This window comes from Terrapene carolina, unplaced genomic scaffold, assembly GCF_002925995.2.
Source record: "Terrapene carolina triunguis isolate 2854851 unplaced genomic scaffold, T_m_triunguis-2.0 Scaffold211, whole genome shotgun sequence".
In the NCBI taxonomy this organism is placed as follows: domain Eukaryota; kingdom Metazoa; phylum Chordata; order Testudines; family Emydidae; genus Terrapene; species Terrapene triunguis.
In genome coordinates this window covers 2,769,301-2,796,205 of record NW_020664562.1, presented here as the reverse complement: position 1 = coordinate 2,796,205, position 26,905 = coordinate 2,769,301, and the positions used below count along the sequence as shown (strand labels likewise).

Here is a 26,905-nt window from a genome sequence, read left to right as displayed (position 1 = left end):
TGTGTGTGTGTGTGTGTGTGTGTGTGTGTGTGTGTGTGTGTGTGTGTCTTCAAAGCCATCTTGTTTCATTTTCTGCTGCTGCTTAAAAGTTATTTGATGCACATGACACACGCACTATACATTGGCTAGGAATAGAAGCTATAAAGTGGCTCTGGGTCTGTTGCTCAAACCCATTGAGCTGCCATGGGATAATGATGTCCACTTTGGTTTGGTGGCGTTTCCTTGCACCAGTCCTCCCAGTCTAAACCCTAGGGCCAGCAGTGCCTTATTGTCAATGGCTGAAGATAGAAATTTGTGGGTTTTGTTAGTAGATTAAAAAAAGATTAGCACTCAACAAGCATATATTTAGTCCCACCTTTGTGGTCATCAGAAAAGCTAAAAAATTCACTTGGTTTTAATACATGTGATTTTTGGGGGGAGGATGGGGAGGGGACAGACAGGGCAACATTTTACAGAAAGGCCAAAACCACCTGGTTTCCTTTATTTCAGAGACCGACACAATTCCTAAACTCTTAACAAAACTATCTGATTAAGCACTGATGATGAAGTACTTGTCAACACGGGCCAACATACTGTATAGCTGTGAAAATCACCCTTAAAGAATAATAACTGAGGCCCAAGATATTTCCTGGTGATAAGTGGAAACACTAGCTGGTCATTTATTCCATGGGAAATGCTCTGCCCCGAGCATCATTATTACTGTTAGAGGCTGTTTAATGTTAACTAGCATCTCCCCTCTTCCTCCTTCCATTTTTCTATTTTTCCACTGTATTTTTGAAAGTGAAGCAGAAAGATGGAAGGAAAATGTTTTTGAAGACATACACAGAATAAATCTTAGCAGCATTATGGACATACACCCTCCTCACCCCAGCCTTGAATTTAAATTGAAGTTGGGGTACTGTCATCAGCCATTTTGTTTATCTGCTTCACTGCATAAAGGATTGCTCACTTCTGTGCCTAAAAGATGGGGCAGTTCCATGTTTGCTTCCCTTGTGATGACCATTTTAAAGTAATTATTGCCTGGTGTGGCAGTCGGCTCAGATGCCTGATCTACTTTTTAAGCATTCTGTCAGCTTTCTGATTCCAATTAGCTTGCGTAGGCAGCAAAAGCACTTGAAAGAGAAAGAGTGAAAGCGCTGGCTGAAATACCAGGGATACTGCCCATATTTTCCTGAAGCATGACATGCAGATCTTTTACACACGATCCCTTAAAGCAACTAGCAGGAGGAGAGACTTCAGCCGAACACACTAATTGAATTACAAAGTGAAAACAAGGCCCTATTTGAATTAATATAAACAGCCATCTCAGCACTGCACTGCATCCTCACATGAGTGCTTACACATTAAAAAGCTTCAAGTCGCAATATGGATTCATTTCTCACTTTAACTTCAAATGGAACAGTGAGGAGGAATGGCATTGAACAGATCCACCAGCTCTCAAGAAGAAGAGGGAGCAGTCTAGTTTGAAGACAAACAGCAGTTTTATTTACTTAAGTTTGTAACAGGCTCCCTCCCCCGCCCCATATCTTTAGGGTGGGATAAAATTGAATTCTTTGTAATAAAGGTTTCCACTAAAGACAAACCAGTTTGTAGTTTTTACACAAGTTAGAAGGTACAGTTAAAGACTAGGTTTTTAACCCAATACTAGACTGAAAACTGCCTGGTCTGTGCCAATATTTTACCTCAAGTTCATGAACTTGAGTTAACACCACACCTTTTTTCCCTAATGAAGAAACAGTCTAAGACTAAGGCCAGGTCTCTGCTACAGAATTCTGTTGGTCAGGGCGTGAAGAGTTGCAATCCTTGACCAATAAGGCTGGGGTGGCAGCAGTGTAGATGTTGCATTTTTATTGGTAACTTGTTTTGCTTGAGGGGGCTGGAATAAGCCACACCAGCAAAAGCATGGTTTTGCTAGCATAAGATGAATCCACATGAGCAGTGGTTTGCTGATATAGTATACCGGTATAGCTATGTCATTATAGTGACCGCTCCAAGGGTAGACATGGCCTAAGGCAATTCAAATACGACTCTTTGCTTGTACAAACCACACAGGGCTCAGCCCTGCAAGGCACTGAGCACTCTGTTGCTGATGCAGCAAAACACTTACGCACATGCTTAACTTTAAGCAAGTGAGTGGCCCCACTTAAGTCAATGGTATTACTCATGTTAAAATTTAGCATGTGCTTAAGTACATTTGCGAGTGTGTAAGCAGTCCTAATGGGCCTAGAAAGGACTCACTGTGCTCAGTGCTTTCGAAAGATCAAGTCCACAGTCAGATAATTACTTGTTACATTTAAAATGAAAAACTACAGCCATACCGGGGGAGGGGGGAAAGGGAGGTGACTCCTCCTTGAGGCTGGTGTGTGTGACAGCCTTCATTCAGGACAAATGCAAGAAGCAGTTACGCTGCTTTTGGAGTAAGATAGATAAAACACTAAGAGCCACCACCCAAAGTGCCAGGCCACATGCGAGGCTGGTCAGGAGTTGAGCTATACAGACAGTGGGATTTCACTAGTGTCTGAATGCAAATGCAGAGAGCTAGGTATTGTTTGATGGAGGTGTGTGAGATTGTGAGAGAAGCTGACAGAAAGCCAAGAGCAGCCAGAGAAGCACCTGCAGTGTGACCCTGGGAGAAAGCTACGGATATTTCTACACAGCAAAGGAAGATGTGATTATAGCACAGATGGGCTTGCTGCCTGATTATATACCCAGGGTCCCCAGCAAGCTGGTACTCAGGTGACTAGCCTGCACTGTCTACCCACTCTACAATCACACCTTCATTTGCTGTGTAGAAATAGACTGAGAGACAGAGTTTTCTGTTCAGAGAGTTGGCTAGAAAAAGAGGCTTGGAATAGTTTCCTGACACTATCTCCTGCTGTTTGATTCCTACTGTACTCAGGGAAACCGAACTTTGTGTACATTATTTGTAAATAAACAGGATAGCAACAAACTCTCTTTCTAAAGGGAACAACCCACAAGACCCTGAATATTGGCTAACTGCTTAGGTCAAAAGGGGTAACATTCTTACAAATATGATAGCCAGTTCAATATAATAAGAACAAGTTTTAAAATGCTCCCACTAATCAAGTTATCAATATAACTAATCAGTTATCAAGATCAAGTAAAAATATAAAAGGAGGAAAAAAACAGTCCAGGTAATTTCCAGCACACACCACTTTTTTGGCCTCTCAATTCTTATTTTTGTAGGATTACCTGCACCACAAAAATACTTTAATACAAGTCTGTGAGTGTAAGGGGAAAAAAAGATGGTATGCAGCTCTCTTCAACAGCTCACACACTGGGGATAATAAAAAGTTAGTAGCTGGGTTCCCCTTTCCCCATTTTTGTTGCATTTAGAAACTGCAAGTATTCTGTATGTTTTATGATATCACTGGTCTACAATTTTTGAGAAGTCGTCTGCTTCAGAGATAAAATGTACTATTTATTATGAGGTGCTGAATTAAAATATGACAATTAAAACAACTGATTGGCTACTGTTTCTAAGATATTTCAGTTTTTACATTTGATGTCTATGTATATTGTGTAGATAGTAGAGTTTTAATCATAAATTGTAAACCTAGGTCTTTTCATGTGTTTATGGTTGCTTTACATGATAATATTTCACCTGTCCTGTTTATGTAACACTTTAAAAATCAGCAAAAGGGTTATATAAATAAAATTTATTATGAAACAAAAGGCAAAAAACTATTATGTACATAGTTTAGTCCTATTCAGTGTCTACTCGGCGCTTCTTGGCTTGTCTCTTGTATTCATTAAATGGAGCATCTCTTGTCACTGTCCAGCAATAGTCTGCAAGCATCGATGGGCTCCATTTGCCCTGATAGCGTTTCTCCATTGTTGCAATGTCCTGGTGAAATCGCTTGCCATGCTCGTCGCTCACTGCTCCGCAGTTCGGTGGAAAAAAATCTAGATGAGAGTGCAAAAAATGTATCTTTAGTGACATGTTGCAACCAAGGCTTTTGTATGGCTTGAGGAGGTTTTCCACCAACAACCTCTAGTTGTCTGCCTTGTTGTTTCCGAGAAAATTTATTGCCACTAACTGGAAAGCTTTCCATGCCATCTTTTCCTTGCCACGCAGTGCATGGTCAAATGCATCATCTCGAAGAAGTTCACGAATCTGAGGACCAACAAAGACACCTTCCTTTAGCTTAGCTTCACTTAACCTTGGAAATTTTCCACAGAGGTACTTGAAAGCTGCTTGTGTTTTGTCAATGGCCTTGACAAAGTTCTTCATCAGACCCAGCTTGATGTGTAAGGGTGATAACAAAATCTTCCTTGATTCAACAAGTGGTGGATGCTGAACACTTTTCCTCCCAGGCTCCAATGACTGTCGGAGTGGCCAATCTTTCTTGATGTAGTGGGAATCTCTTGCACGACTATCCCATTCGCAGAGAAAACAGCAGTACTTTGTGTATCCAGTCTGCAGACCAAGCAAGAGAGCAACAACCTTCAAATCGCCACAAAGCTGCCACGGATGTTGGTCATAGTTTATGCACCTCAAACGTTGTTTCCTGTTGTCATAGGTTTCCTTCATATGGACTGCATGACCAACTGGAATTGATGGCAAAACATTGCCATTATGCAGTAAAACAGCTTTAAGACTCATCTTCGATGAATCAATGAACAGTCTCCACTCATCTGGATCGTGAACGATGTTGAGGGCTGCCATCACACCATCGATGTTGTTGCAGGCTACAAGATCACCTTCCATGAAGAAGAATGGGACAAGATCCTTTTGACGGTCACGGAACATGGAAACCCTAACATCACCTGCCAGGAGATTCCACTGCTGTAGTCTGGAGCCCAACAGCTCTGCCTTACTCTTGGGTAGTTCCAAATCCCTGACAAGGTCATTCAGTTCACCTTGTGTTATGTGGTGTGGTTCAGAGGAGGAGGATGGGAGAAAATGTGGGTCCTGTGACATTGATGGTTCAGGACCAGAAGTTTCATCCTCTTCCTCATCTGACTCAAGTGAGAATGATTCTGGTGCATCAGGAACCGGCAGTCCTTCTCCGTGGGGTACTGGGCGTATAGCTGATGGAATGTTTGGATAATGCACAGTCCACTTTTTCTTCTTTGACACACCTTTCCCAACTGGAGGCACCATGCAGAAGTAACAATTGCTGGTATGATCTGTTGGCTCTCTCCAAATCATTGACACTGCAAAAGGCATAGATTTCCTTTTCCTGTTCAACCACTGGGGAAGATTTGTTGCACAAGTGTTGCAGCATATGTGTGGGGCCCACCTCTTGTCCTGATCTCCAATTTTGCAGCCAAAATAAAGGTGATAGGCTTTCTTAACCATAGTGGTTATACTGCGCTTTTGTGATGCAAAAGTCACTTCACCACAAACATAGCAGAAGTTATCTGCACTCTTCACATAAGTACGAGGCATCTCTGCTCACTTTGGCTAAACAGAAATGTGTCCCTTTGCAAAATCAAACACTGACAAATAAGAGAGCACGACACTGTATGATTTCTAGAGCTGATATAGGGCAATTTGTTCAGCAGAGTGATGTAAGCTTCGTTATGATTGCATCATCCATGACTTCTAGGAATAACATGATGCAATTCATATCATGTATGACGCAATACCAGCTTCAGATTGCATCATTCGTTGTTTTGCCTAAAAAGCAAGTACTGTCCAAACCCAGTCACAGATTTATTCATAGATCCAGTCAAAGATGTATTTTAGTCATTTCTGGTTTAAATTGAGATCCCTTCCCTTTATAACTCACTTATCCTCCGCCATTCCCAAGTCTGACCCAATAGCATATCTTGAAAACTAGAGCCAATCAACAATTTTAAGCATCATTTTCGTTCTCAGTGACCCAGAATTAGTAAAGTTTGACTACATTTATTTCAGAAGCATTTTGTCTGTAGAGCAGTGTATCCTTTATACACAATAAAACTTCATTCTGTTTTTCTAGATGACAGACTGATAAATAAACTCTCATGGCAGGAATACTGAAGCCTTCCCAGTTAAATGGCTTTTTGTGCAGCTGACAGAGAAAAAAAAAAAAGGTATCTAAGGAGACACTGCTTCCACTATCACTCCAAAGTTTGGCACCAGAATCCTTTAGCTGGAACCCAAAGAAAATAAAGGGGAAGGAGGAAGAGGACTGCTGGCCTGATGGGGTAAAATGAATTGCACCAAACAGTCCTTTCTTCTTCTATCGCTAAAAGGGCTGGCGCTACACAGTGGCCTCTTTCAGAATAGATCCCAAAGCTGGGAAACATTAAAGTGGTTCTTACGGTGGGAACTCTTTTCATCAATCTGTTTTTGTTTACAGTGTTCACAGAAGGGGTGGGAAGAAAATGCTAAGAAGAGGCACAAAATAACTGTACACTGAGTTAATTTTTTCATTTCTTATTCTGTCAGGTAAATCAAAGGATGCATTAAGAACAATCCACTTTACTAATGAGTTTTACTCTAAAACTCCTGCACTCACATATGTTTCAGTTAGCAAATTACTTATTTCTAATCGCACGCTTTACACACTGTACAAGATGCTGCTTTGTGTTGCCGATTGGGTCTCATGCCCACAGTTTTACTAATGAGATCTGCTGAGTCATTACCATAGGATGACTGTTTGGTGGCCTTGGCAATGGAAGTTGATGGTCTTAAATCCAATTCCCAATGCACAGGTATAAACATAAAAAAAACACTATTGTGAACAGTTCCGTTGTGAGCAGTCTTCAGCAGAAAAGACAAAGATTGAATTCTTATTGAGACCTAGCTTCTCTCGAATTCCAGAGGTGATCCCTCCAGATTGGGGTGAAGCACATTGCTGTAGAACTGTGCAGAAGTTTGCCTTGTAAGTGTGTTTTGTGGAGAGAGTTCTTCAATGTCTAGGGCTGTCAATCTGGCATTTCTCAAGAGCAACAAAGTCACTTATAAAATAACAGAGGGGTAGCCGTGTTAGTCTGAATCTGTAAAAAGCAACAGAGAGTCCTGTGGCACCTTTAAGGCTAACAGAAGTATTGGAGCATAAGCTTTCGTGGGTGAATGCCCACTTCATCAGACGCAAGTAATGGAAATTTCCAGAGGCAGGTATAAATCAGTATGGAGATAACGAGGTTAGTTCAATCAGGGAGGGTGAGGTGCTCTGCTAGCAGTTTTATAAGTATACTTATAAAATACTTGTTTAAGTGGAAAGGGAACAAAAGATTCACATGCATAAATAAATGTGTGTGTTCAGAAGATATTAAGAGATTCAAGAACAGGATGTTAACTCCTTTTGGAGTCAGGGTTTGCCGAAGTCAAGTGGCAACAGAAAATGTGTCATCATTTAATCAGTTATATACCAAAATGAGGGAACAAAGGCTTTAAAAATATTGTGGAACTTTAAAATCCTCTACTGCTTCTCTCTAAAATGTTAGGTCCTCAATGAAAAAGTCAGCTCTAGAAATTGTTTACACTCTAAGTTTTCTGAACAAGAGTAGCTACACTGACATAACAAATATGTAGTGTAGGTATCTCACACTGGTATAAGAAGTGATTTGCCCTAGTCTGCACTAGGGTTTTATATTGATGAAACTACAATTGATGAAAAAAATCCCCAGCACAGACCAGACATTAATTGTTAGGTATGTAATTATATCTCATAGCATTGATGTTTTTGCTCTAGGAGTATGTTAAATGTGCCTACAGATTGAGATAGAAACAATAATAATTTATAAATAAAATATTGACTATAATGAAGATAATTTGGTTTCTCATTTTAATATTATGCTTCATACTTGTGATGCTAAGGTAAAACAATCATTTTTCAGAATCTGGTTAAAATAGTAATGCTTGGTGGCCATTTGTCAGGATTTTTCTTTTCCCACCAAACACTTTAATTAGGGCAAGTTTGCATATATTCCACTTCCCACTTCAGATCCTTTTCTTAAAATCATCATCATCATTATATAATAATTGCACTGTGGTAGCACCTATGAACCGCAGATAGGGATCAGGGCCCCATTGTACTAGAAGCATATGCACATCCATAATGAAAAGATAGTCCCTGCCCCCAAAAATTTGGGATCTAAAGCCCTGAGCCTGCAAAGACTTGCATCACATGGTTAACTTTGTACTCTGACTAGTCCTATTGGAGCTAAAGGGTAAACATGTGCCATAAAACCTTTGTAGGAACAGGGCCCAAGTAAATTTTGGGTTTCTCTTTCCTGTTCAGTTATTTGCTGGATTATGGGGGAGCACAGATTGGAATATTTTTTAAGCAGGACATGAAAATTCTTCTCTTCTTCATCACCAGCTCTGAGTGATCTTGATTATCATGTTGTGCTTCATAGCAATTCTTTGTTAATTCAGATATAATTTTGCTCCTTGCATTGCTCCATCACGTGCATTTTTACAACCCTGATTAATCTCAGAACAGCATGAGCTGAGGTACCTGCTTCATTATTCTGAGCAACACTTGAAGATGCTGATCTTTGTATTCTGCACCAAAATTGTGTGTTTGTACAGGGAGTCTCTACCTCCTACAAGAATACATCTATTTTCCTTGGAGGTTTTACAGTGGGTGCCATTTAAAAAATGGCCATTTAACATCCTCAACAATAACACAATGTGCAGTCAATGCCCATTTCTGAGACAATTTTGAGATTATTTAAATTCCCCTCCCCCCCCCCCCCCCTCTAGGCATATGTTTTAAATTTTGCTCTGGTTGATTCTGTTGCATTCTCTCTCTGGCAAAATTAATCAGCTTCAGAAACCATCATCTATCTATGATGACTCTGAGAATTGCTCTTCTTCGTTTTATTCTTTTCTCTTTTGTTGCTTTCCCTATCTAGAGTTTCTGAAGATAATATTTGTGCCTTGATTTCTAAGGTTAAGCTAATTACTTGTCCCTCTGACCCATTTCTCTCTAATTTACTCCAGGGGCTCTTTCCTCAGGCTTAATTGATGCTATTATAAATTCTTCACTCTCCACTGGGAAGTTTTTATGTGATTTCAGGCATGCTTTGGTGAGCACTTTTAACAAGTACTGTCACTGGATTAAGCTATTGTTAACTATCTGCCTCTCATTCTCTCTCACTTCTTCCCTTTATTTTTGAACTCCTTGTATGTGTGTGTCATATTTTAAAGCCTGTGACTATGTTCACAGTAGTTCCATGCCAGCATGAAAATTTCATGAGACTGGGACTGTAGATACTAGCAACCAGTAGGAGTATTTCTGACCCAACCTCCTCTCAGGCCTTGCTTTGCTGCAGGGAGGGAGACACCCTCAGACTCCCTATTTCTCTTACTGTTCTTCCTCACTAGCTACTTTATACATCTAATATTTGCATCAAGCAGGAATTGAAGCCACTATCTTGTGTACCTGCTCTATGGTGGTCCAACCAGCAGTACCACAGGGCTAAGCAAGTCCCATGGCACTATTGCTTTCTCTAGACTTCTATGCTAACAGCAGGGGAAACCATTGTCATGGAATCCCCAGAACTCTATTTACTAAATATTTAAAATTAATTTCTACTGCATGAGCTGAGGGATCTTTTTCATTCTGGGTATAAGCTGCTGCTCTGCTAAAAAAGCACCACTAGAATTGCTTAATGATCTTTTGACAGGTAAACTGTTTCCAATACTATGGATCATTCAACACTACTTCAGTGCTGATCATCCTGACGTTTCCACATTGCTTAATGCTTATTTGATTCCCATTGTATACCTTTCATTTTTTTCTGAATCAAGAACCAAATTCTGATGCCACTGAAGTTACTGGAAAAACTTCCATTGAACCTAGTGAGATCCAGGATGCAGCCACAACAAATGGCTCAGGCTTTTGATGTTATGCTCTAAATGTGTTGATATAACTCAGAATTCAGTACTGGGTCCTTAGCTTTCTTCATTTTATATTTACTTACTCCTCTGGTGTTCTGAGTCATATGGTTTCCATCATCATAATTATGCTGATATCCATTTCTATGATTCCTTTTCAGTCTTTTCTACCAAGGACAGATACTCAAAGAAAAATAACAGATGTCTCCATCTGAATGCCTCACAATGGTTTTTGGTTTTTTTACACTAAGTTCTGACAGAAACTTTCTTAGTTGGGAATGACATTCTGTGTTCTACCCTTGGGTCACATTTTATGGAAGTTAATTCAGCCCTACTGTCCCAGTAACAAGTATAGCTCTACTGTCCTAGTGTTCCCCCAGGATCTTGGGTATTGTTTTTTTTGACACGGACTTCCCTCATTCTATCTTATACTAGTTCTCTAAGTTATATCACTGTCATTTATTTGACAATAATTTCAGCTGCTAAAACATCAGTTCTTGCTCTTGTAATTTCATGTTTGAATTGCAGCATTACTATTTTAACCAGTCTTCCTACCCATTCAGTTGTCATCTTTTTTTCTTTCCCCAATCAGTTTAACTTTTTCCATTCTTCATAGTGTTCACATTATAATGTCTGGGTTATTTACTCAACTGCATTAGCTGATCAACGGCCTTAGGGATTTAAATTTAAGTTCAGAGGTATTATCTTATTTAAAATTATTCACTTTATAGCTTCGATATACCAGTCTTAGATAATGCTAGTCTCCATCCCTATCTCCACTACAAATACAAGTTTGTCTGTGGATGCAGTTACATCATGACTCAGTTACAACACAGTTTTGTTTTGTAGTGGAGACGGAACCTTCACTGCATTTTGTAACCAGACTGACCACCCTGCACCTTTAAGCGGGGGGGAGAGATTTGGCTGGCTGGCCAAATGAAGGGAACTGTGTGCTTTATGGCTTGGGGGATGACAACTACTGGAAAAGAGTTAGTGTGGTTGCTGACTCATCCCATGGGAATGAGAGGTTTAAAAGTGGCAGCCCTGTGCCTTAACCCTCTCTTTTGCAAGGAGCAGGCTAGGAAAGGTATACAGTGACCAGATAAATGGCTTGGAAAAGGACTTAAAAAGAGGTGTTCAGTAAAGGAGTGAAGGGGCAGGGGGGGGGCGGCGGTTGGGGACTCCTATGATTGGTACAGCAGGGAGCCAACCCCCATTATTATAGCCCACCATAACCCTCCTACCGGGGGGCGGGGTGGGGGGCCTTGATGGCAAGGTCCCAGCAATGGATTTGCTGGAGGGACCTGGCTGGAAAAAGAGGGGGAGCTGGTAAAAGCCCCCCAGATAATTATGGAATAAACATGGGGTTACCTCCACTGTACACTTTTATCTGCAGGGTAGTCCCAGACATCTAATAATAAAGTTGCAGCCTGATTAAACCCATGTCAAATTTTCCTGGCCTTCTTTCGGTATAGTCAGACAATAAAGCCTTGGACACATCAGGACCTGTGACATGGACATAATCTTTTTCTGGTGTTGTCTGGGTCTGGTCTGAGTCCTAATCCCAGTGCATCCTCCCATCTCAATTTGGTGGCATGCCGGTCCACTTCAAACAAAGTCAAGTAATTCACTCAGTATTTTTCAAATCAGATATATAACATTTTTTTCAGTTCCTTTTAATTGCATGTTTTATTACTGTCCTGTATTTTCCTTTAAAATGGACTGAAAGTGTTATATAAAAAAATCAAATAATATCTTATTTTCCCATCCATTTTGCTTTGTTGGCAGATACTCAGAAAACTACATTTCTGACAAATATTTACTTTTAAAAAAAATCTTTTAAAGAAGAGTAAAAATTGAGATAGCATTTCCTCAGACAAATGAACTCCTCAAACAACACAAATATAGGGTTCCGCTATACAGTAATCCCTGCCAGTCTTCTTGAGTTGTCACTGGTTTGAAAAGCAAGAGAGAATCTTCTTTATTCAGTTTTACCAGATACAATTGTAACTTTTGTTCCTATAAATGATTTCCTGGCCCTTGGGATAATAAATTACTACCAGGAGCACTGGAGACAGCCATAAACGTATGAGAAAGTGATTCTGCCCATCAGTGAGAACAAGGAGTCAACACCCTTCTTAGTTCTTTGTCTGGTGAATTGTGTCTATTGTTCTCCTGAAACAAATCCAGAAAATGAAGGACAACATGAACCCACACCACAGACAAACTCACTGGAATGAGTTCACTCTTTAGGGAAAATACACCTTTTAAAATGTCCTTTACTACAGTATCTACTGTTTAACTGACAAATTTTAATATTATGAAGGATGATAAACTACAAGCAATAAGTGTTTAAATATTTATTAGGTGAACATGCTTATCAGGGCTAGAAGCAGCTGCAATGTGGATGAACAGGACAGTTTATTTTTCAATCCTTGATGGGGTATGTCACAGATTAAAATAAAACCACGATCCTTGTTTGATTAAATATTCAGGAAACAGTAGAGTACTGAGATGGGAAAGCTCTTATAATGAACCTATAAACACTTCTTTGTTCGGAGAACTCTTCTGCCAAATAGTCCAGTCACAAACATTGCACCTTTTCTGGTGTAACACTTTACCTGTCATCCTCCCAAACCAGAAGATTAAAGAGACAGACTTCAGGCTGGACTATTGCATTTAAGGAAATAATCCTCCAACTAAATTAAAAAAAAGATGTAAAATTGTCACTGTGGAATCATTTGGTGTAAAGGGAGCACAGAGTGAATTCTACTCAGCTGAAATACCTAATGTTGCTTCTCTCAAGGCCAAACATTTTTTTCCCTTTCCAAATTAACAATTCAGCTCTAAGTATTTAAAAAAGGCTCTTTAATACATAGTAATGTCTATTTGTTGGTGTCACATAGAGTGAAATACTTGCAGCTCCTCTAAATTTTCCCTTTCACCAAAATAAAATGTGATTTTTCAGGGAATAAAGAACACTTTAGTTGCCTGAGACAAATATGTGATTTGCTTAGTGAGGCATGTTGCCAGTTTTCAAAAGTACTGTGATCACTGGCAGAAATGGCAGAAGCTCACAATCAACCAATATGCCAGTTCTTGTAAAAACTCACAGAATCTGTTTTCCATATATGAAAAGTTGCAGAGCAAAAACTGGTGTCTGTAGAGCTGTATTCAATACCCTCCCATCCTCTAACATATCACCACAATTTTTAAGTATATTTAATTCTGTTTCATTTGGCTTCTGAAAATAGAAAGATTATATTATATGATGCACCTCATCCCAAATTAAGCCTAAAATGCGCATTCATGAGAGAGTATCAGCTAGTGATTATAGTAGGGGAAAGGGAAAGAGGACTTCTGGGTCCTGGCTCCTGAACTTGTCACTGACCTGCTAGGTGTCCCGAATAAGTCGTTTAGCTTCTAATGCCTCAGTTTCCCACTGGTAATAATACATTACAGGGATGCGGTGAGGTTTCGTTAATAAAGGTGTGTAAAGTGCTCTGAGATTCTCAAATGAAAGTTGCTATAAAAATATTCTTTGAGATTTGCAAAACAGGCTAGGAGGATTAATGTGCCTAAATCTCCTACACTGTTCTGAAAAATCTCTAGTGTTATCATCTCTATTCAGTGAAGGTCTGTTGCAGAGATGCTTATACCTGCAGTCTGTATTCATGGCTTTTTGCAAGGCTGGTTAATTTGAAAAGGCTTGCCAATAAATAAAATGAGACCATGAGCATTATTTCAAGAAAGATCTTTAAATGATGGTTGATAATTCTGACAATAGGATTAAATTTCAAATTCCCCCTCCCCCCCAAAAAGATGAAACAAAACTTCAATAGTAGAGGGTATAAAAATCATAGGAGGTATAAAAACCTACTTTGCTATTCTGTTTATTAATTGATCCACGCTCTCCCTTAATGCTTGGGCTAACTTTAATTTGCCATTCATGATGGGTTTGGATACTTTTCCAAAATTAGGTTTCCTTCCCACACTGTTCTCACTCTGTAACCTCTTGCCCTACCCTTTTCTCATCTCTCCTGCACACAAAAGCGTCATTGAGACAACTAACTCCCATAATGGTTTATGCCAACAAGTGGCTGCCTTAAGTCGAAACTGATGTATCGTCTAGGACTGGTAAAGCATGGAATATTAAATATACTGTGGCTGATTTCCTCCTTTCATGTGGCTAGGATACCTGTATGTCAGTCATCTACTGTACTCTCTGTAGTTATCACACAAAAACATTTATTTATTTGATTCTTACCTTTTCAATTTTCTCATCTAGCATTCTGAAGAATTCCTGTTGGCTTTCAGAGATGTGCATGCTGAAAGACATGAGGGAAGAGTGTCTATGTAGGCACAGATTTATCTATTTTCAAATTAATACAGTATTCCAAAATCATTTAGAGATCCAATCTCAGACTCTGGATTACCACTTGGAAAGAGATGTACTTTGTGCTTATGCCAACAATGACAGTAACATCAAATGGCATACGTAACACTGGAAAGCTCCCCACTCCGAAGCTGTATAGAATTCTGTCAGAAGCGGTCTGAGGGCCCAGTAGTGCAAGGTACTGAATCAGTGAGAGTTCTTTAGACAGGCTGAAACTCCCATTAACTGATAGAAAGTTTTGCCCATATAAGGACTGGAGGATTTGGCTGAATGTATGCATGTTACTCCCATTAATGCTATTAGGAATTGTGTGCATATCAAGAGGAGACTGAACTCCTTCAGCATCTTTTCTTTTTGTCAGACAGACTGCAGGAACTTAATATTCAGCTACATACTCCAGAGGCGGAGGCTGAACTAGCCAAGTACTGACAGACCCCTCTGTGTTGAAACTGAAGATTTCTAAGATTGTAGAGTGCACCATCACACCAATCAGAGGCCTACAATGTGAAACTAAAGCCCATTTTATAACCTTACCCTGAAAGGTCCTTTTGTAGAGCACGGTCTTACCACAGTCAAGCTCCATGTTAAATAGTCGGGAATCTGTTGCACAACTCTCTTTTTTTATCCCCAGATGGGAGTTTCACTGCTCTCAGACACTCAGATCATTTACTTCCATTAACTCCGCAGCACCAGGAGGCTCACGTTTTAGTGAAACTGTGTTTTGCATTAGTGTGCAGCATTGGAAAATACTATTATTAGTTATCTGTAAAGCGCTGACAGCATGCTTGTATGGAACAAGACACAAAAGACAACAGACAGGCCTTGCCCCCAGGGGAGCTTACAATCTGAAAATACAGAAAGGTCAGACACAAAAAAAGGACAGGGACATTCAGAGGATGGTGCTTAGAGGGGTCTTTTTAAAAAAACAACAATAAAGTATTGGGCAATGAGAGCATTTTTAGTGATGTGGATAAGCCTATTTGTGGAGCTCACAGGAAAGTGAGTTTTCAGGTGGGATTTGAATGAAAAGAGGGTCTGGTGTGGTGTCTGGCACATTAGGATAGGGCAGGAATGCCAGGCACTGATCAAAGCATAAAGGAAGAGTGAGAAATAGAAGAGGGGTGCAGATCTTAACAATGCTGTCAGACAGTTAAAGAGAAACTGCAGTTTGATAATGCCACTATTTAACTAATATGAAAAGTTGATCCAGCTTGTTAAATTCAACTCCCAAATTGTCCCGAGGTTTGACTTTTTCAGTATGATACTTTGAGCTGTAACAAGTTAATAACCCACTCAAATGCCCAATGACATGGTCTAACAAAGCCATGCATGTATGCTGTATCTGCTATCAGGATGAGGATATACAGCGCTCTGCTCATGTTGGGACCTTGAATGAAAAATAGGTTTGAAAGAGAAGTTCTTAGAGGGAAGCTGGAAGTTAAATTACCATCTAGGTCAATTTATTAAGCAAGAAAGAATTTTAAAGAGTGGATTAAAAAAAGTGAATAATATCGAAGTTTTAGAACCAAAGAAAACAGTTTGTTCAAAATCTGCTTTCTATAACTATTAGGCTTACTACATTGCCAACCAGTTTTCAGTAAGGGCATATATAGGTCACAAACTAATTTCTCTATCTGAGATACAGCACACACACTGTGTTGGTGTGGACAGAAACATAACTCTGATACATCATTTATAAGATAACGTAGCAATTTAGCTCCAGCAGATAACCCAATTGACATGCAAAGTATGACAGAGACAACCAGAATGAGCAAACAACCACGACAGCCTAGTTATCATACTACATTTTCTTAGGAGGAAAGAGCATTTGAAATTCATGTCTGCCTCCACAGCTCTCAAAGTGCCAGCTTCCAACACAATAATAAGAGACTTTCAGGGCCTACCAAAGATGTAATTTTCAGGAAGACTATTTAATTACAGGAAAAAAATTATCTACTGCTATGTGGGTAAAAAGATCATTCAAAATAGTTTATTAGAATACTTCTATCATTAAAAGTCTGTATAAACTGTCACTGTAATAAACCGTTATCTTCAGAAGTGCATAACTTGGCAGTAAAATTGCCATCATGTTGGAGATGCAATACAGAAAATGCTGACTTAATAGATACTCTCTGGAATTGTGTAAAATTACAATAATACTGGGAATACATAAAGCAAAGAGTGAATGAACTACTGGAAGAGAATGAAAACTACCCAAGGATCTAAGATGGTACTCTGGGCTATTCCTCTTCAAGAAAATGCTTTTGACAAACAGAAATGTCTGAATAATCTTTTTTCTTGTGATATTTTATGTGTTAGACATCACGAGAAATCTGAAACTATCTTGATGTGTATGCATTTTATAAGTTTCATAGTGTGCCACCAGTTAAGAATGAGTTGATACAGGGAAATAATGTTTTACAAAAATTTGGATTCCATGGCTGGATACAATAGTACAAAATAGATTATTTCTTTCATTATACTTCCTAAAGTCCCCATCCTGAGATTTATGCACGTGAGTAGTTCCAATTACTTAATGGGATTAATCACATATGTAGAAGATAATTGTCTGAGTAAGTCTTTGCAAGATCTGGGCTTTGATTTGTAAAATCCAAGTTCTGCTAGGTGTAGCAGTAATCTCCATGATTGTACTTGTACACTTAATTCAACAAATAATTTTTAAAAATCCTCAATTTATGCTTCAATTTATAACATTTGATCCAAGTTGGGCTTTTTTTTTTTTTTTTTAAACAAACAACATTTTACAAAACTATTTTTGAATATTCAAGTGTAACAGCCCTCTCCATCCAATACACCAACACCCAATTGTAATCCAAAGTTGGGTATTTTAAGGTTTAATTTCTGCTTCTAAATCTCTAAATTAAAAAAAAACAAAAACAAAAAACTGATATTTAACAAGTGATTAGCTAGGAAGTTGGTACCCAGACCTGCAAAGATGTTTGTGTAAATGTATACATGAATTCAGTGGAAATACTTCTGTAAGTAAAGCCAGTCAGTGGGTAAGTGTTGGCAGGATCAGGTCATGTTGGATAAATAGTGCAGGTTTTACAGAACAGCCTAATGTTATAAGAGATAACAGTATATTTATTTTTGTAGAAAGACAACATAATAGACAAGTTCTGTTATCAAGGTGCATTTCTTTTGTTAAATCTGGTTTCTGTAGGAACTTTTTAAACTCCTGCTTGAAAACAAAAAAGGATCAACCAAATTACATAGAAAATAAATCGTTAATCTCTTCCTGCCTCAGATGCAGCTGAACAGATGGCTGACTAAAGTAATTTTTTCCCTTTAACCCAATCTGATAGTCACCCAGCTAGCAGTGGCAGCCAGAGAGGAAGAGCTACATTGTGCTCCTGTACCCAAGCGTGTCTTTACATCCCTAAACATGCTTTGAGTGAAGTAAAATACTGCAGTACTTACTGCCTTGTTGAAGGGTACAAATTGTCCCTCTCACCCAAATGAATTTCTTTCCATTTATATCTGTTTTCTAGACTAAAAAAAAAAAAAAAAAAAAGCTGCACTGTATTTCAAGGACTCTCTTGAAAGTTATATGGTGTGACAATTTGCACAATGTACTTTGAATGCAGCAAGTTTAAGTTTATACTGTGCCTTTAGGGCTCTTATCTCTAGTAAAGAACAGTGTCTCCTTTATTGCTTAGGATGCAACAACACTGCTTTATCATTTCACTGTTAAGTACCAAATCTATGCTATCATGAAATCTCTTATTTTCAATTCAGTTGGTGACTAAAATGTAATGGTGATTGAGATATGAAACAAGTAATTAATACTGGCAACTAATACTGTCACAAGAGGTAAATATGGCAAGGCAGTGCTGTGTTTAATACTGACTGATTTCAAAAGGAAATAGCAAGAGAACTTTAATCTAAGGGTTGCATAAACTGACTGCCACATAGCACACTGTCAGCACATAACAAACACCATCATCATCTTAAATGGAAGTAGTTTAGTCTAATTCCCAAATTTGTTATGCTGTTTATCTACCAAAGTAAGCCTAAACATTGGACAGAATCTTTGTAAATAACATCTGGTTAGGGTGCGGGTGAATGTGTATTTATTTATGTGTATAAACAAATGTATCATATGAGAACTATAATGTAGTGAGGTACCCTGGGAAGGTGTGGCAGGGTAAATCTATTCAACAACAACAAAAAAGTTTTGCATCTTTGAAAATCAAGCCAAGAACAAGGTATTGCAAGGATGGCTGAAGTTCAGCCTCTGACCCACCTAATACCTATGGAATTGTACAGCATGTCTCAAGGGTACTTCCATCATGAATACAGCCATGCTCAGACACTAAATATCCTGGCATGCAATGCTTCAGCTTGATCTGAACAGTTCTCAATAGGCCATCCATCTGCAACAAAAATGTGAGGATGGCTGCATTCTTCTCTGTTTTATTTAAGCTAGGTGTGACCCTTCGGTTGTTAGGGAGCTACCAATGCAGCCTTTACTTGGGCAAAGTTTGGGTATTTTTGGGGTATTGTTTTAATTCAATAAGCATTCATTTCTATTAAAATTATGGAGTGTAACTTACTTTGCTCTGGGTTGATGTACTAATCCTGGGACCTCTTTGTTAGATTTAAGTCTTACATTTGAACTGGCACTTTTTTCCTGAAACACACAAAAACACATATATAATCAGCATTTATTAAACATACTTTCTGTATATTTGTCCTCAGAATGTTACTCTCTAGTACAGAGAAACCAGTCTCTGCAAATGGATTTGTAAAAATCCAGGTATTTATAAACATAAAGCATTAAGCATGAGGAAACCAAATAAAAAAATCTTTTAAGGAAATCTAGAACAGTTCTGTAATAGTACAGCTAGCGGCCTACAGATACTCTTGTTAAAAATGACAAACGTGGACCTGATGGCTCAGAGGATTTGTAATAGGATACAGAACCGTGGGTCTCCAGGTCACTGGTTCAAATCTAACACAGGCTTGTAGTGATCAAAGTTGTTATTATCAGATGACTGTCTAGTGGCCTGTGCAAATCTGAGTCTAGTTACTCGTAGACAGGTTACCTGCCAAGTAGCACTAATTGGCAGCTTTAATGAGGTGGTGAGGCAAAATACTGAATGGTCACAGAGACTGAACTAACCTCTTACCTATAGAGTTAGCTCTCTCAAAACAGGGCTGGAGTTAAAGACTTCCGTCTCCCAGGCTGTCAATTCAGCACCTTGTTGAAAGTGCTAAGATCACACTCACACACTAAATTGCCAAGTTCTCTCTCTTTCTCATGCACAAGCATACTTTAGTTCTTTTGTAGCTCAAAAGATGGGTGGGTGGATAAGTAAAGCAGCAGCAGCAAATTTTGGGGGCATGGTAATGGAAAGAAGTATCACTGGAGAAACTTCTTTACGTAGAACTGTTAGAGCTTTAAATTAAAGTCAAGTCAATATTAGGAGTAAACTGTAGGCATGCATTTGTCGTAGCGCAGCTGACCAGAGCGAGCAACACAGGGAGAACAAAAAATCAAATGTGGTTGTAAAATTAATAAAGGAGCAGTTATGGAGATTTTACCTATTCGGACATAAAATAAGATAGAAAGGGACAAAAGAATAAATCAAGCAATATGCTTATGGGCAGGTACACAATTGTGTCCTGTACACAGAATAATTAAACCAAAAAAAAAAAAAAAGGACAAAAAAAGAGAAAATCCTTGGCTTGGCTTTGAGCCAGCATTTCAAGGTAACACCTTGTTTTCAGTACAAAAATTTGCTATGAATCAAAAAACTTGGCATACAAGGTGTCACTTACCTTGACAAAATTTGGAAAAGAATATGGTAATTTTTTACTTAAATATTATTAAAGTGATTTGCATTAGAGAAATCTGACAGTACAGATGGTGTAGAACAGTCAAATGTTAGTCTATCAACTAAATAAATCAATCTAATTTCCTTGGCACTTGGCTGCTGTGACCATTTTTGAAAAGTTAAATACAAAAAATTAATTTTTAGATTTTGTCTGTCTTCTATAGTCTCATTTAAAAAACCTGAATGGATCAATCACTTTAAATTATTTTTAATAATAGGCTGGCGAGTTACTTGATTTTAAAAGTGGGTCATTATACAATTAATTCTTGAATGAATAATTCCATAAGGACTGGAAGCATCAACTTTCTATACATGCTTGACACTTTTTCTGGTGCAAATCACTGTAACCTTTCTGAAAGGACTGCAGACTAAGTGGTATCTTACTTGAAAACGAGTTAATAAAATTCAGGAAAAAACAAGCCTAAACTTGGGCCTTCACTCGTATCTTTACATCTTACCAGTCATTATCTCACCATTATTCAATGGAACAATGCTGAAGCATCAGGATAAAGAGTGCATCCCACCTTCTGAATTCATTTTCTTTCATAGCATTTTTTAATCTTGCTTCAACAGTTATTTGTCGATGACTTTTTTTGTGCATGTAAGATAAGCCAATAAAATTGTCAAGTGAAAGAGGAGTAGATCTCAAGGCTAATCAGAGGGAAAGAGAGATGCTAGGCTGGTAACTTATCAGAAACAGAGGTACAAGATCAACTTCCAGTCTCATATACATGGCACGTCTTGCTGTTGTATCCCAAAATATCTGCTGCTGTGCTAGCCAGCATGTGATAATGGATATTGGAGACATACAGTGATGTGTATCACATATCTGGAGTTAGAATACAGTCCAAAGTATGCAAGTTCAGTGGCTACAGGTGCACACCACCTAGTAATGAAAATAGAAGTTGAATTCTGTGATCCCCACTTTCTCAACACTCATATGCCACACCTCATTTCATACCACTTCTTGCACTCCTCCCAAAGATACACACCATGTCTCTGCCAATTCCTATCACCAGTGCAAAGTAAAAGAAAAGAGAGCTGTGATGTACACCTTACTCTGGTTTCAAGCAGAGCTAAACTACATCAGTGTAAATCACAACTTTCCTTGTCTAGTGCAAACCCCAAAAGTAGTTTAGCTACATGGGTGGCTGGAATCAGGACAATCCCCACTACTGACAAGGCCTTGGTTGGCTTCTGAGGAGAAACTTTTGTCAATCAAGAGCAATTAAAGGACCAGAGAAAAAAATAATTTGCCTTTATATAGAGACTTCTGTTCATAGATCTGAAAGCAGCATACAAAAAATTAATTTAAGGTAGCCCCCACTGCCCTGGTCATAGTTTTATACCCATGCTACAGATGACAAAACAGGTGCAGAAAGATTACCAAGGTCACTTTGGAAAAATTCATGGTAGAGCTGGGAACAGATTCCCAGATCTCGACTTCCAGTCCTGTGTTTTTGTGACAATTTCGATTACCCTACGAAATGGGCATCAATAATTAATACATTTCAATTATTTTATCTAATCAGAGTATGTTTCTTCTCCCCTGCATTCTCCATCTGTTGCTCAGCTGGAGTAATGGGCAGAATAAAAGGAATTAAAAAAAATAAACACCCCCCCCCCCCCCAGAAAACAAATAAAAACTCCGCCGAAATCATTCTTGTAAGGTTCTGTCTTAAGCTGGCTCATCACTATGTTTATAGCTATTATTTACCAGCAATATTTTGTAACACAGGACAAATATTTGCTCTATAAAAATAGATTTCCAGAAATAGTTCTCCAAAGCATAAACAAAATAAATCAAATATTTCCCATAATTTGGAAGACAAATTAATTCAGTAATAATTAATTGTCTGAATTCTTATATCAAATAAAACCAACCAACAAAAACTTACAAATGATTTGGAACTACCAAGCTATGTATTTGGTGAGCCTATGTAACTATGCAGTGCTATTTATGTTACTCTTCACCACCCCCATAAACACATCCCTATTGTGTGCCGAGTTAATTCAGGCACCCATCCTGATAATACTTAATATGCAATACATATATATAACAAATATGTATTTGCTTTAATTTAATCTGACATCAACAGGACTACTCACAAGCATGAATTAAAGCAATTGAGTGAGGCCTTGTCTACATACAAACTTGTTATTATTTAAGTGTTACTTATTTCAGTTTAACTTCAACCTGTTCACACTCAACAAACTAAACTGAAATAAGCTACTTTTAAAATGAAATAAGAATGGGTTTCTATTGGTTCAGCTATACTGGTTTAAAAATGATTTAAGTTAAACCGGTACAATTTTCCTGTGTGGATCAGGCCTAATCAAAATAAACTAAATCAAAATGAGTCTGGATTAAACCAAAATAAGAGTTTCCACACAGCCTCTTGCAATTGTTTAACCAAATCAGTTTAAAAATCAAACCTTAAGTTAAACCAGTGCAACTCTGCATACAGGCAAGCCCTAAAGCTTTGAAGAACTGGAACCCCAAATTGTAAACTCTTTAGGGTAGGGACTGCATAGTTTTTTACATGTTTGTACAGGGCCTAGCACAATGGGTCCATCCTCATCGGGGCCTTTGGGCATTACCACAAAATGAAAAACAGCAACAGTAGAAGAAAGGAATGTAATAGTACTCAACTGCATGTAAGCATGTCAAGCCTGTCATTCCTGTGAAATCTCCTGAGAAAATAGCAAAAGGCCAGCTCAGCTAACTAAAGCCAACATTCTAGAACCAGCACAATCTGGATTAGGCCAGGACACAGAACTGAATCTGCTTCAGTGGCACTGACGGATAATCTCCTCCTGCCAATAGGTAGAGAATAAACATCCATTCTAATCCTCCTGAACCACTCTGCAGTGTTCAACACTGTTGATCATGAGATACTGCAACCTTACCTGCGAGAGGTGGTTTGAGTCCTTCCTAGAGAGACTCACCCAAAGAGTAGTGATGGGAAATTGCACATCATTCCACTAGAGCCCTCACTTGTGGGGTTCTGCAAGAGTCAATTCTCTTTCCAGTCCTATTCATATCTACATGCAAGCATTAGGTGAAATGGTGAGAGGACATGGACTCAAGTACCAGCAATATGCGGAGGATACACAGCTCTGCCCATCCTTCACCTCATATGACCACACCACTACCACCAATATGGCCCAGTGCTTGGATGAGATCAACTCATGGATGAAGAACAGCCGGCTGAAGCTGAACCTAACCAAAAGAGAGATGATGCTGGTGGGCGGAGAAAAATATTTTGACGAGTTTGCAGCCACAGGGCAGTCTCCTTTTACTGAAGGTTCTCATCCACAATTGGTCAATTCAGTCCATAGTTTAAGAGTACTCTTAGATTCTTCACAGATGCAGAGCTTCCACATCGCAGCAGCAGCAAGTAATGTCTTCTACCATCTCTGATTGGATAGGAGACTCCGTCCCATCATGGGAGATGAAGACCGATCCTCAGTTATTCATGCCTATCTCCCATCTTGGCAGGATTACAGCAATGCAATATACCTGGGCACTCAGGAAACTCCAACTAGTACAGACCACTGCAGCGCGTCTCCTCAGCAACATGGCCTACCATGAGAATATCACTCCTGTCCTCTGTTCTCTACGCTGGCTTATCATGGAATTTTGAATTAAGTTTAAGGTCTCGGACCCTATCTTCAAAATGCTCCGTGACCTGGCCCCAGGATACCAAAAGCCCTTCTAAAGCTCTGGGATGAAGACTGCGATCCTCTAGCACAATGGAACTCTCAACAATAATAGTAAAACTTGTCTGTGCAGGAGACAGAAGCTTCTCCAGAGGTGAAGACTGTGGAATGCATAGGCGCCCACTCCGTGGGTGTGCCACAGCTGGAGCACCCGCAGGGAAAAATTAGTGGGTGCTCTGCACCCACCGGCACCCAAGCTCCCCCCTCCTCGCCACCTTCTCCCCATCCCCAGCGTGCCATAAACACCATAGTGATGAGCATGATATAAAAATATATAGAGAACACAACAGAACATGTATAGCTGTCCCACGCCATAAAATGCTTAAAAAATATACAGATGTATGGTTCACTCTTTTTCATTTTTCTTTGGATTAAAAAAGCAACCTGTTTTAGTGATGCCTTGCTCTCTAGTGATTGTCTACAAAAGATTCTTTCATAAACGTGTTTTGGGAAACCAGTACAAACAGAAAAGTTATTTTTCTTTAAATGGTATGTAGGATGTGTGTATGTGTGGGTGAACAATTTAAAAACCATGTTGTTGTGCTCCATGTCCTGCTGAGGCAGCTATATAATTCATAAGTTTAAAATATTCTTCCACTAACAAGGATTTAATATGACATATTTGAATGCAATAGAAATGAACACACTTTTTACAAATTTAAACTAAACTTTAAAAGGGGCCTTGGCTTCCCTCACCCCCTCCCAAGATCACACACTCTGTAAGGATGTGGCAAATTCACAACATTGTAGCTACTTCCACACCGTCCCTTACAACATATATATTTTTTAAAAAGCAGAGTTTGATGCCTGAATATTTGTATTGGATATTCAACAACAAAAAGGAGGTCAGGTCTTATAACAACCATGGATATTTTGTGTTGTACTTCAAAGATATATCTCCCCATTATGTTGCACCTTATCACAATCAAGGTAAAGCAGTCATCAAATTAAGATGATTTCATTTGATAGGTTTCTTAATTATTGATAGCTCCACCAAAAAGGATATGCTATACCAGAATTTCTGGGTATTAACAGATGGCAATGACTGTACTGCCAGATGCTATTAGCATTGCGGCAACCACTAGTGCCACATTAATTAAATGTCTGTCAGTGTTTCCATTCAAACCAATTTCCAAGAGGTTTATTAATTTAATTTTAAATATTCTCTCTCTGCAGAACCTTGGCATAGAAAGACTCAGGTCAGAAGCAGATTCTTATTCCCCCTTTCCCCCTCCCCTGCCAATACCAAGCTATGTAAAAGTTCCTTTGGTTCATAATGTTTTTAAGGAAATGTATAAGAAAAATAAATAGAAAGTTGAACTTCACACTCAGAAACATTAACTAAGGACCCATCCTGCTAACACTTACCGATGAGCAGCATAGTGCTTACTAATGTGAGTTGTCCCATTGACTAACATGGGACTGTTCCTGAGAGTAAAGGTGCTTGACATGCATGTCTGCAGATCCTGATCTTGCAAAAACTTAAGCACATGCATGATATCAATCCTGTAACTAGATACAAATTCCATCTTTAACAGAACTTAAAATTATTGATAAGGTGGATTGATTTTTAAAAGGACATGGTTTCCAAAGCAGAGCATGTACTAAAATATTTAGTTACCAGATTGCAGATAATAGCTCCGAGGTAAATTACGTATTATTGTATGTATATGATTTTTTTAAATGGACATGGTCCACAAGAAGTGTAGTCAGCTTGTTAAAAAAACTAGTTAAAATCAGTTTCAGATACTAATAAATGCAAATTTTTGTGGACCTAGAGTCACATTTTCCTATTCTTTAAGACTTTTTTTTTCCTGTTGGAGAACAACTGTATAAAATCTGTTTTGCTAATTCTTCAAAGTGTCGTCAAAATACACTAAGCGAACAGACTGAGAAAAAGAGGATTTTTTCCACTTTTAACTCTTTTAGTTATAATGATCTTAGGCCTTGGATGTTATTTGTAACAACAGCAGGTAACAAATTCTCTGAAAGAAGTTTGAGTTATTAAGATGACTGTGCCTCCTTAGCACATGAGCCAAAATACATTCATTTCAACATAAATCTCAAAGGTAGCTTCAGAATGCCTTACAGCTTAATATCAATTAAGTCTTTCACAACTATTTAAATATTTATAAATATTTTAATGATTGATATTTATATACCACTCATCATTTTGTAGGATCCCAAAACACTTCTCAAACAAACTATATGCTGGGATCACTTCATTCACTACTGAAATGCAGCAGCTTTTTAACAGCACAACAACAACAGTAATTACTATTGAAGGTCAAATATTTGCACTTTTATATGCATGATAGTACTTAGAATAAATGACTGTTAGGCCATGTCTACACAGCGAGCTTACAGGGGCACAGCTGTACCGATGCAGCTGTGCCGCTGTAAGATCGCTCGTGTAGCCACTATGCCAATGGGAGAGCGCTCTACCATCGACAGAATTAAACCTACCTCCAACGAGCAGCAGTAACTATGTTGGTGGGAGAGCATCTCCCACCAGCATAGCACTGTCCACACCGATGCTTCTGTCAGTGTAATTTATGTTGCTCCAAAAGGTGTTTTTTTCACAACTCTGAGCGACATAAGTTATATTGACAAAAGTGCTAGTGTAGACACAGCCTTAAGAAAACCTAAATAAACTGACCTGAAATACCATTAAAAGTTAGCCCAGGTCTACACTACAAACTTATGTTGGTATAACTACACCACTCAGGGGTGTGGAAAATCCACACCCTTGAGTGACATAGTTATACCTACCTAACCCCATACTACCATTGTGTAGACAGCACTATGTCGATGGGAGGGATTCTCCCATCAACACAGCTACTACCTCTCAGGGAGTGGAGTACATACACTAACCAGAGAAGCTCTCCCATCAGCGTACGTAGTGTCTTCACTAATCACTGCAACTGTGCCGCTACAGCAGTGTAAGTGTAGACAAGTCCTCAGACTTAAAAACTTCAACAACATCAGACCAGAATTTTTTTACCTCCTCTAGTAAGCCAAAGCCATCTGCAGGTGATATTACATTAGAAATGTACCATTTCACTCAAAAACCAGTGGGAGAACACTTTAACCTGTCTGGCCATTCTATGACAGACCTGC

At 38.8% G+C, this 26,905-nt stretch overlaps 1 protein-coding gene across 2 annotated transcripts in view; it reads right to left on the bottom strand.

The window, feature by feature from the left end:
- LOC113407422 (uncharacterized protein C1orf21) overlaps positions 1-26,905 on the bottom strand; it is a 191,388-nt gene that overhangs the window by 2,246 nt on the left and 162,237 nt on the right. Inside the window, exons 4-6 of one of the 2 annotated variants that reach the window (XM_026655922.1) lie at positions 18,779-18,855; positions 14,073-14,133; positions 11,915-11,980 (exon numbers count right to left, since the gene is read on the bottom strand). In XM_026655922.1, coding sequence (XP_026511707.1) covers positions 11,915-11,980; positions 14,073-14,133; positions 18,779-18,855 — 204 coding nt within the window. Of the gene's footprint in view, positions 1-11,914; positions 11,981-14,072; positions 14,134-18,778; positions 18,856-26,905 lie in introns of those variants that run through there. The other variant, XM_026655923.1, reaches the window with a different exon arrangement.